The sequence below is a fragment of the Gymnodraco acuticeps genome, unplaced genomic scaffold (assembly GCF_902827175.1).
Source record: "Gymnodraco acuticeps unplaced genomic scaffold, fGymAcu1.1, whole genome shotgun sequence".
Classification (NCBI taxonomy): domain Eukaryota; kingdom Metazoa; phylum Chordata; class Actinopteri; order Perciformes; family Bathydraconidae; genus Gymnodraco; species Gymnodraco acuticeps.
The window spans coordinates 407106-418941 of record NW_022992079.1 but is presented as its reverse complement, the minus strand read 5'-3'; the positions used below and the strand labels follow the sequence as shown (position 1 = coordinate 418941).

The following is an 11836-nucleotide window of genomic DNA, read 5'->3' as shown; positions in this document are numbered from 1 at the left end:
GGATCCCAAAAACGAATGGGAACATCTGAGGGGATTTGTTTTTTAGGGGATCAACTGGGAAACCAGTGAGAGAAGGTCGGTGGTTACATTACCTGAGACTTCCCTCCTCAGTGCACTCCACATGGGACTGAAGCTCTCTGCATTTAGACCTCTTGTCTTCCTCTCTCTCCTCCTCCGTCTCTTCCTCCTCCACCTTCTCCCTTTTCTGCTCCTTCAGAATGGAGCTTAGCCGATGGGAGAGCTGGGTAATGAAGTATTTGTTGGAGGAGGAGAGGGAGAGCAGCAGAGAAGGAAGTAGAGGACAGCAGGCTGCGCTGCAGGAGAAGCAAGGGGTCTCATCTGGTCTGGAGGAGGGGGAAGAGCAGCAGGCGCAACTGGAGGAGAAACAGGATGGAGATCTTTCTTTCTACATTTCATGACGGAAACAATGTTCAGAAATGACTACCAGACTTTATTGCTTCAGTTTCCCTATCCGCTCATTTTCAATTCATTAACACCCCTGCTACTATTTCATATCCTTGGTATAAATTAAACCTATGGACGTTACATTTTTAAATAACATATAGAATGCTCCTCTATTATTAAGACCATTGGTTCCATGATAAAACATCCATTTGCGAATGCCTTTATTGGTTAAAGGGGCCCTACTGTGCTCATTTCCAGGTTCATGTGTCTCTACTGTGGGGTTTTCTCTCATCCTGCCTGTGCTGCAGCACCTCTTTTCACCCTCTGTCTGAAACCAGAGCCCAGTCTGCTCTGATTGGTTAGCTGGTCGGCTGTGTTGCGATTGGTCAACGGCTTAGATATGTCCTTCCCCTTACCCTATCACATTCAATGTGTTGAAGCGCTAGCCAATAGAAGTGTGAGTGTCACATAGTTGTGTCATTATGTGATGGAAGGAGAACAAAGGAATCCAATGGTTGGGGGAGTGCGTGGGAGAGAAACTCCCTTTGGGAGGAACACAGCGATTATAGCAAACATAACACACTATAAGAAAGGAAAACATTGAAAAAGCAGAATACCCTTTAAGATCACCAAGCAAGCAACACCAGATCCAAACAGCATTGATCCAAGTTACAGCTAGCCATTTCACATTAGCATGCTACCTTTTTAATTTGCAAACTCTACAAAAATAGTCTCTGAATATTACGACCTCTACCTTGCTCATATTATTTTACTCCTGAAAAGTCTTAACTTTGTGAAAAGGTGTTGAACATTATAAGTTTAAGGATTAAAAGTAGATTTTCCCCAGCAGTAGATTAAGAGAAATACAATAACCTTTAAGTAAACGTGCCAGAAATTGTATTTAGAGTTGTTGTTATTTGATACTGACCAGACAGCCTTTGTAGAATTTGTAGTAGTAGTAGTATTAGTAGTAGTGGTAGTAGTTATGCTTGTGGGAGCTCCACAGAGTGTGTGTTCAGACAGACTGACAGCAGGTTGGTGTACCTGCAGACAACAAAACAACATTAGAGTGCAGCTGAGACTAAATAGAAATATCAAAACATTTGCCAAAATGTGTTGTTTTGAATCAAGACATTTTGTTCAATGATAAACTATTACACGTCAAATCTAAATTAGAAGTTTAGTTTGTTCACACATTATTCTTCCTTTATACAACATATGACAGATCTCAGAACAGTCACAATGCCATCTGCCTAAATGATATCCTGAAAACATTAAATCATTTGTAAAACAGTCCTCTGACAAACTAATGCTAGTCTTTTTGCCTTGCTTGATCCATCAAGATATTGAGAGAAAACTGAAGGATGCATTGCTGTCGTGTTCATTGGTTTAGAAATTAGAACCTAACATGTGTTCGATTGTCCGTCAAAGCAGACTCAAACAATCAGCCACAGATATCACATTCAGCAAACGCTAATCGTCTGTAATTAGGTCGTCGCGGAACTTGAGTGCAAACAATATTGTATTTTATTATTTAGAGACAGTCTAAAGTGAATCATTTGTTTTCTTCCCAGCAGAAACTAGAGCAATATGTGATGATAATATGATGGTTGTTTTATGCTGCCCTCACCTGGGTGGGGTCAGCAGGCAGGAGGTTTGTGTTGGTGTTAAAGCTTGGTGGGGGGGGTGCAGCGTCCACAGGCGGGAGAGTGCTGGGGGGAACGGAGTCTTCTCTGCTTGTCACTTCTGAAACAGGAAACCAAATAAATGAGGGTTGCTGTGAGGCGAGGAGCAAGCTCTGCAGGTTTACTGATGTCCTTCTGGGTTGATTGACAGATTGACAGTTTATATTTTCGTGCAGAATAATTTGACAAGTTCTTACCAAAACATATTGAATTGTGTTCAAAACATGTTGCACTAATTTGATGGCTGAAGCTACTTAAATATAAATATTATAAGATGTTTCTTGTCTTAACATTAGTTACTAAACACGGGGTCTGAGAAATGATGGGTATTTTTGACACGTCAGAACCCTAAAAGTGTAAACAAGAATAAGAGATAATCATCAGCACTCATAGATTATGACAATGATTTATCGTTGTCATAATCTATGAAACAGTCAAAATAAAATATTAAATAACGTCTAGCTTCAGTTAAACATATTCATGCATACTCAGTTCTGACAGAAATCATGTTTTCAAATGTTGTAACCATTTATATCTCATCATGCAAAGTGTGAATCAGAGACAATGTTCAAAAATAGACAAATCCAACGTGCACTTAGTTCTTATTATTTGGATAGGGACATTCACAGTGTGCAGCCTGTGCTACGCGACACAGACAGATGTTAGTCAGGATGATCAGGGTGTCCATCAACCTTCAGTTTTTCCCCTTTGTGCTCAGCTGTTGGAACAGCCACCACTCAGTTTTAATTAAATTAATCATTCAGAAAAATAAACAGATTTATCTCAAACCTAGCACAACCTTTGTGGTCAGACCAGCAACTACCTTGTTCTGCAAGGTAAAGTTATTGGGGTTTTCCCCAAAGTGCTGTCTGCTGGCAAGGTAAAGCACTACAAATATTTGAAATATAACATACAGCTCGACTGATGATTTGTTTTGTTTTTTTAGGTGGATAAAATACATTTAGCTGCTGAACATTACTTCGCTTCTGTGCCTCCTAAAAACAGGGCCTTTGTGACCACCCTCTACTGTTGGTATTCCACTAGCAGCGCAGAGGTGCACGTGATCAGTCATTCCTGTAGTCTAATAAGACTAAATGTTTATTTTAAGATGACATGGTGATGGTGCTATTCATCTTCAGTCACCAGACACTGATTTATCTGTCATGTTGAAATAAACATGTTGTTTGAAGAGTTGTGTTAAACTCTTGAAGACATTCAGCTGACGCCAGGTTTCTACTCTGGCACCTGTAGATGAACGATTCTTATTCTTGCCTACAAAACCCTGAATCTCCTATAAGTAAAACATCTGAGATGAGCAGATTTTTTTGTATTATTGGTTGGTTTGGTCAAATTAATTAGAGCTATGAGAAAATGAGGCTGTTGCAACCTGTGCGATGGACAAATGTCATCTTAGTAAAGATTTAAGTCAGTAGGGGCTTAAAGTTATGAACAGCTAAAGCAACAGGCAATTGGTCACCATTCACTGTATACAGCTCTGGACAAAGTTAAAAGACCCCTGCAGCATTATCAGTTTCACTATTTATAGATATGTGTTTGAGTAAAACCTTTTCTATTTGATTCTTTAAACTACTGACAACATGTCTGTGTTAGAATTCAACAGACAGTGGAATGGAATGTCTGCCAAACATGCAGAGATTGGTCTCTTTTTCCAGAGCTGTACAAGTTTGAGGAGAAAAGCAAAGTGTATTCTACAGGAAATAAAACACTGGGGATATCTGGTTTAAAACAAGACTAAGCAACAGCAGCAGGTGAGCTACATTAGCTAAAAATATGTTGAATTGATAATGAAAATAATCACTATCTGCTCAGCAGCAAGCAGCTGATAAAGAGCAGAGAAACATACTCATCTGTCTGGCTGTTGCCTTAAATCAAATGATACCAAATCACCACCCCCCACCCCTCCCTCAGCCCTGCACAGTCTGATACATACATGATTACCTTGGCTGGGGCAAGAGGCCTGCTGGGCCGGACAGGAAGAGAAAGAGGAGGAGGAGGAGGAGGAGGAAGGGGAAGAGGTGACAGTGGGAGGAGCGACAGCAGAGCAGCAGGAGGAGGAGGAAGAGGAGGGGGGAGAGGAGGAGGAGAGGTGAGGAGGTGCAGCAGCAGACAGCCTGGTCTCCTCACTGATCTGACGAGAGGACAGAGAGGAGGAAGCTTCAGAGAGCAGCGACATCATGGAGCAGAGGAGCATCCTAACACCTCCACCCAGCAGCTCCATCAGCAGCAGAGGAACAGTCACACCGGGGTGGAAGACTGATATTTGAGCTTTGAATACAGACACAGCACTGGTATCTTTAAATGAAAACAACTTGACCAGTGCTAGTCCAGTTCAGTTGTAATACTACTGTTTATGTATCTGGTTGTGTGAGTTCAAGAGTTAAAACTGTGCCATTCAACTTTCAAAATCGTGTTCCAACTTGTGACTTGGTTTCAGTTTATTGAATGGTGTAGAATATGTGAACAAGCTGCATTCAATACCCTGCTTTTCTGCTTGCTATCTGGACCCAAATGCACTTAACATCTCAACTTTCCTGAATAAGAAATACAATACAAAATATTTCCAACGCTCTCATTGAAGAACAAAAAAAGGGAAGGTTCAAGGTTTTTAAAAAATTAAAACTACACTTTTTTTGTAGGTTCTTTTTTAACACAATCAGTTTTAGCTCGGTGCATTTGAGTTTTTCAAGTAGGATTACAACCACCCACACTGCTGTATGTGTCGTAACTCTGCTGCTGATGTGCACATGTTCAGGTTAGTCATTTACTTTATCACATCTTTCTGAGCGGATCTCTTAATGGCCTATAATCAGGTGAGAATGATAAAAACACTACAGAGGGTTTCAGGGTTCATTCCTATGGAAGATATGAACATTATAACATTTAACACAGGTTTGGGTTCAAGATTCTTGTTGAGAGTCTTGGGAGTAAAATCATTGCAAAACAGAAAATACTGATAATGTTAAAAATCCCCCAAAACCTGAAAAACAATGAGTAAAAACCTCTTACAGGAAAAAACATCCCTAAAAGAGATGAATAAACTACTTATTGACACTTAATATGTAAATGTATCATTCATTCTCATCTTTTAGGTGGCAACTGTCATTATATCTGACAAAAATACAGACAATTGAAATCATACAAACTGGTTTGTTGCTGCCTGAAGTCTAATGAACGTACCTTCTTGTCACCGCTGCTCATCCTGTCTTTGACTTCTTTGGCTTTCTGAATGGCTTTCAACACTTCCACTGTGTCCAGCTCCTTCTCTGTCGTCACCTGACCGTCCAGACAAACCTGGAGGCGCAGAGAGAAGAAAACACGTGTGACAGTCCTGAAGTACGATCAAGAGCAGCAGTATCTCTAGTAAACTAAACAGCAGAAATCTTGATACTAGTACCATCAGTATCAGATTATACTTAATAAATATACGGCATGTTTCTCTCTGTGGGTTTTAAAACTGTAATAAAAACAGCAATCGCAGCAAAGAGGAAATACAAATAGAAGGCACTTCTTAAATGAAATTTACAAATGTACAAAGTAAAAAAAGGTAAAGTTAAAGGGGTACAAAATGTACAGGTTTTATTAAGGGTTTAATCAATTAATCTTTATATTCATTTGTGGTTGCAGTCTTTGAGTGTGCTTGTGTGTGTCACAGTAGATGTATAAGCAGTTTATATAGTATATTGGTAGGAGTGGTGGTACTTGTAGAGAGTCATTTCTTACTATTGCGTGGATTAATACAAATATTAGGATTTAATTCAATGTTAAGGGTGTTTTACCTGTGCAGTAGTAGCAGTACGGCAATACAAAACATTTGGTGCTATTGGCTGCAGTAGAAGCAGTAGTAAAGAGGTAAATATATATATAGTGTGGGGTTTCAGTGGTGTACCTCTGATGCCCGGTCTCCAAACTGGGCCAGCACCTTGGTCCTGTAGTCCGGGATGATGCACATGGGGTTACTGGACAGGTTGAGTTTCTCCAGACAGGGCAGAGAGCCGATGTTCCTGATCTCCTCCAGCTGGAATGAAACACACACAAGTCCCAAACAACCCAAATCCCATTGGCTTTTTGTTAAGGGAACCAGACGAAGCTAAAATGTTGGTTGAACTACATAAATATGTCTTAATAGATCTTTTATTTACAAGCTGGTCATTTAGTGTTTATTTTGTACTTCTTCTCTGATAGTAGCATATGTAATACATTTTGTAGGAGGTAATGTTTTTATTCTTTTGAAGATTTTTTTCAGGCCACCAGTGCATTGTAGTGACAATTTGATAAAGGGGGAGACAGAGGGGGTGATACGCAGATGATGGGTCCCATGGCGGATTCACAGCCAGGTTATCAGCATGGGGAGCGCTTGTATATCGGTCGCCAGCTCTACCAAGTGCTCTAAGCGGGCCTTTGGTAATGTTTCTATTCGGGCCGCAAATGCATCTTTTGCACTCTCACAATCAAATATAAAAAGAAACTGTCAGTTTTTATGTTTCTCACTCCTGGTCTCAGGACGTCCCGGTGTTCTTACCTGGTCCAGCTGGTTGTGGCTGAGGTCCAGGTTGACCAGTGAGTAGAGCTTGGTGAGGCCGCTCAGCTGCTGCAGCTGGTTGCCGGCCAGACTCAGAGTTTTGATGTTTCCTAGACGGGTGTGAGCAGCTTCCAGGACTTGCAGGCAGTTGTAGGACAGATCCACATGGACCAGATTGTAGAGGTGCTGCAAACACAGAAAGGTTACTTCACAGCTATTGATTCATGACAAACTAAACATCTGTAGAGGTGTATAACTGCAGCTGTCAGGACCAGATGCAAATCAGAAAATGTATGGGAAAATATTTGCAAAATCAGAATCCAAAATACTTTATCAATCCTACATTCGAGAGTAGAAATAAAACAAACAATTAAAATATGTAGAAATGTATTTTTTCTACATACAACAGAAGTGTAAAAAATAATAAGCTGAAAATATTATCTATGAAACTATCTTTGGACTGATGTTCAGACTTAAATTATTGTTGGGCTCTTTAAATGATTTACTGATATTTTACTGATAATCAAGTAATTGCTTTATCTAAAATAATAATGATCTATAAACTCAATAATAGGTAGCTGCAACCCTATAAATGATACTGACATAAAAAGGAAACTGTCCACTTACCTGGAGGTTCTCCACTGTGGACAGCTTGTTGTGACTTAGATCCAGAAACTCCACCTTAGGAATCAGTTTCTGCAACAGAGAAACACTCAGAGTCAACCTACAGAACCTGATGTACCTTAACATTTCTTTAATCACTTACCCATGCTTTCTTTAGCCCTTTGTTAAGATATTAAGGCATGACCTGCTGATATAACATATTTGTATCCACTGTTTTATTCAAAAATGCTAAAAAATTATATCCAGCTCAATATATTTTCACCTCAGACAACTTTTTCAGGATGTCCATGGCCAGTAAAGATAAATAATGCATATAGTTCCATTTTTTTCTGCGAGGAGGTCCAGACAGTGTTTTCTGTGCGTGTCTCACCACAGAGCTGTCGATGGTGCTGATGCCGTTGTGGCTCATGTCCAGCGTAGTCAGATTTCTCCACACCGGGATTACCGCGGTGATGGGACAGCCTGACTCCGCCCCCTCAGCCTCCCACTGAGAGAACTCGCTCGACTCCGGGACCAGGATTGACTAGAGGGAGACAGAAATAACATTACCATCAGGTCACGATCTACAATAATCTGCATAAACACTAGAAGTATTTAATGTAGACCTTACCGTCATAGTTTCCATGGAGTGGTGGATACTCAGAGTTGCCAGACTGGACCTCAGAGATGAAAGACCTCGGATCTGCAGCGAGCTGCACTCACTGATCTGAAGACGGACAGTTTGAAAAAAGTAAGGTGAATTTGTAAATAAATGAAATACAGTTTTTAAGTTATATTTTAGTTTTAGTATTTCCATTTTTGGAAGCTGGAAATGTTTTATTTTCTACATTTCTGAGGGCAAGATTGTACTTTTTACTCCACTGCATTTATTTAATGACTTACTTTGCAGATTCATATTTATAATTTTGAATACAATCAAAAACTAAGTGATGATGTTATTACTGTACATATTTAAGATTACTAAACCGTAGACTAGAGTTATGGGAGAGAAACTCCCTCTGGGGGGGACTTGGGATGTTAGCCTTTGCAGACCATTTACATGCACACAAACCTCTAGAACACTACAGGGAAGGGAAACCCAAAAAAAGCATAATAGTGCCCCTATACATTATTCTGGAATGGGTCAAAGCACATGAAATTTGGGGCGTTTAAACATGTTACTTTGAGTTTAATTTTATAACAATATTTTCTGTACTAATGCTTAACTAAAATTAAATGTTGTTCTTATTTAATTGGGTGAAATGTTTGTTAACCTGGTGTTATTTATTCCCTCATCAAACATGAGGTTTGTGTGTATATGTGTTGATTAAGCAGTATTTTATCAGACAGACCTCGATCTGCAGCAGTGACTTGAAGACAGACAGGTCGAAGGGGAGACTGCTCTCCTGGATGTTACTGGATCCTACTGGACCTCTGGTACCAGACACCTGACCAGCAGAGAAAAACCAGTGAGAACACTCATCACGTTTCCTCCTGAAGGAAAAGTTAGGATACAAAGTTACTCGGTACGACAGGATTTGAGTTTTCTAAAGAGGTGTGAGACCTTGAGGTATCGCAGCCTGCAGGTGAAGTCCAGGATGTGTCCCAGGTCGGTCTTGGCGTCTCCGCTGCAGCAGGTTGGTTTTGCCAGACGTAGCTGCTGGGAGACGGAGTAAAGCTGCAGAGGATAGAGAGAAAAGACCTCGCCGGCCTGCAGCAACTGCTCCCCTACAACACAACAAACAAGGAGTCTGATACTGCGCGATGTACAGGATTATATCTGTTGTTTCATGTTAGAATTGGTCGCATAAACACAGACTGCAGGTGATCAAGGAGAGTCGCATGCACCATTCTCTTGTGCTTGTTCATTTCTGTTTCTTCGAGCACAATATTGACTTGTTTTGTCTCTTTCATATTGCATGTTGTAATGTTGGGGGGGACTGGGACTTAAATGTGCATATGACAATAAACCATTTAAATCTCAAATATTTGTTTCAGTCAAATTGATATATTTAGCTGATATTTACCAATTTAAATATGTTGGACTTCTATTCAACACAAAAGGAATAGAAAACAATGCTAACCAATATTGAGAAACGTATTAAGAATAGTTGTTTCACATCAGGTCATTGTGCAAGAATCTACTCAGTATTAATGACATGTACTCACTGTGGATTAAAACTATGCATTTAACTAAAACATTCTAATTAGTTTGCATTGTCCCTGAGAAATAAAGAACTGTAAGAGATGTAATGTCATTGTAAGTATTTTATCTTACTTTACATTATCAGTAAAACTGATAAGTATAGAAATAACGACAGGGAGAAAGCTTTTGCAGCTACATGAACTGGAAGCACACTCTCCACTAAAGGACAGTTTTAGAAACACTAGATGAAGATAGAGGGCAAAGGTCATAGGAAGCTAACCTTTGTTGAACAACTCCTCAGCCAGAGCTGCTGTGATCCCGTTGATCTCCTGAAAGAGACAGAGAGATTGTTGAAAAACTGAATTCACTTCAAAACAACAAACAAGGTTGATTTCTTCACTACTCAACAGATAACATTAGCTAGACGTACAGAAGTTTCAACGTTCTATTGTTGCTGGATGTTGCCTATTCTTATCATTTGTTAAACACACTGCTTCGTCTATTCAAGATGAACAAATCAAACAGGAAAGGCCTGATGATTGCTTCAGAACATGAACATCATGCTGTCAATTCTTTTCATTGCATTACGTTACACAATAGAAGTTTGCATCATTAATGCAGCTGAATAATAAACAACAATAAAGTTTGCCAACTGACACTCACCAGTTAATCATCTCGCATCACATGAGTGTTTTTAAATCAGCCTTCACTCTGCAGACAATACTGCTCTGTTGTTGTATGAACATCATCAAATAATCAATGGTCACGACGAGCACTACAAAGACTTTAACCTGTTAAGCCCTGAGCCTGTTTTCCAGGTCTCAGGCTCGAAAATGACATTCCCAGAACAAATGACCATATCTTCCCTTCTAAAAGGGGTAAGTTAATAATCTTTTTTCTCAAAGCAAGGTTACACCTGTGAGTTGGATGTAGAAAAGTCAGAATCAATATAGATGTTTTTATTAAGTAAATTCAGATTGAACATGAGCCATTGAAATGATAGTGTCTGTCCAAAAATAAAAACATTACTTATAGTGAGAACCACCCTTGAATGATGGGATAGTAGACTAAAAGCTTTAGGAATCCAAACTATAACATATAATAAGTACTCTGTATCAAGATTGACGCAAAATAAGTGATATTTAACCTTTTTAGAGAGATTTCTTTTTTTTAAAACACTTCTGGGGTCATTTGGGTGCATATCTCTGGCCCCCCTCGTTTGATTTTGATGATTGACACCTCTTTTTAACCGTTAGAGCCAATAGAATCGAGGGGAAGTTCCTACAATCCATCTAAACATTACCCATTGGTGAATGAGTGATGCGCAGCCAGAATGCCCCGGAACCGGAAGCTGCGATACACTCTGGTGGCTATCATTAGCAGCTAATATGAAATCTCCGTTTTTGACATAAAAATGAAATGATGGATTATCAGGAATCATATCAAAGTGACACAGACACATTGGATTAACCTATGGATTAACCTTCGGCAGCGTTTTTATCGTTTTAATGCCATTGAAGACGACTTTTGATCAGAATAACAGCTACGGTAAGACGATCTCCCGTCTCCGTGAAGCTACGTATTGTGATGTCTGTGTTTGCTTCCCCTGTCGCGAGTTCTGATCGCTCAGTGATGATACTAATACCTATATAATCTGTGGAATCTGATATATTGTATGTGCAGTTACGATAAGTAATAAGGGTATTTTTACTTTGAGTTCTGTGCTAAGTGCGTTAGCAGTTTTTCGCTCAGGGCTCATTTAGACGCTTCTTGTGAGACTTGTGCTTTGTTTCGGTAAAAATGATTAATATCTTCAGTTAGCTGAGTTTCTAACCGTTAAGTGAGTATGACACATTAATAGGTTTTTAAATATTAAGAAGCCCTGAGACTAGGGCTGCTCGATTATGGCAAAAATCATAATCTCGATTATTTGGGTCAATAATTGATATCACGATTATTAAAAACGATTGTCCATTTACTTTGAAAACATCAATTTATTAGAGAAAAAAATGTTAACAGTATGTTTTTAACAGTTGATTACCCTGAACTTTAAGTATAATTCAACTGAAAAACCAATACAAATCAAAATTAATAAAAAATGAAAATTAATAATAATAATAAAACAATTTGTTTTATTTTGATTACTTTGTTTTCGTAATCGTTGCAAGCCATAATAGTAATTGCGATTAAAATACGATTAATTGAGCAGCCCTACCTGAGACACAGTTTCGTGAAAAAACTACCCACCGGACCCGGATTAGGGTCCTCTCGGGCTTAACAGGTTTAACTGTTACACCAGCCTGCAGCAGCGCCTCTCGGACTGAGAAAGGATCACCATTTACAGACAAATGACTGTTCTCCCACTACCTTTTATCTTATGACACACCTAACAGTTTCTGCCCATCAGCAACTTTTGATACAACTGAGGCAATTTAAATGTTTAAACAATTTAACTGC

General features: G+C 39.3%; 1 protein-coding gene across 5 annotated transcripts in view; it reads right to left on the bottom strand.

The window, feature by feature from the left end:
* nisch (nischarin) overlaps positions 1-11836 on the bottom strand; it is a 35866-nt gene that overhangs the window by 21050 nt on the left and 2980 nt on the right. For 2 of the 5 annotated variants that reach the window (XM_034202322.1, XM_034202323.1), the window contains 13 exons: positions 9660-9708; positions 8798-8961; positions 8586-8681; positions 7865-7960; positions 7625-7777; positions 7258-7326; positions 6631-6816; positions 5998-6126; positions 5289-5402; positions 4050-4239; positions 2036-2151; positions 1334-1449; positions 93-374 (listed from right to left, as the gene is read on the bottom strand). In XM_034202322.1, coding sequence (XP_034058213.1) covers positions 93-374; positions 1334-1449; positions 2036-2151; positions 4050-4239; positions 5289-5402; positions 5998-6126; positions 6631-6816; positions 7258-7326; positions 7625-7777; positions 7865-7960; positions 8586-8681; positions 8798-8961; positions 9660-9708 — 1760 coding nt within the window. Of the gene's footprint in view, positions 1-92; positions 407-1333; positions 1450-2035; positions 2152-4041; positions 4240-5288; positions 5403-5997; positions 6127-6630; positions 6817-7257; positions 7327-7624; positions 7778-7864; positions 7961-8585; positions 8682-8797; positions 8962-9659; positions 9709-11836 lie in introns of those variants that run through there. The other 3 variants (XM_034202324.1, XR_004567686.1, XR_004567687.1) reach the window with 3 other exon arrangements.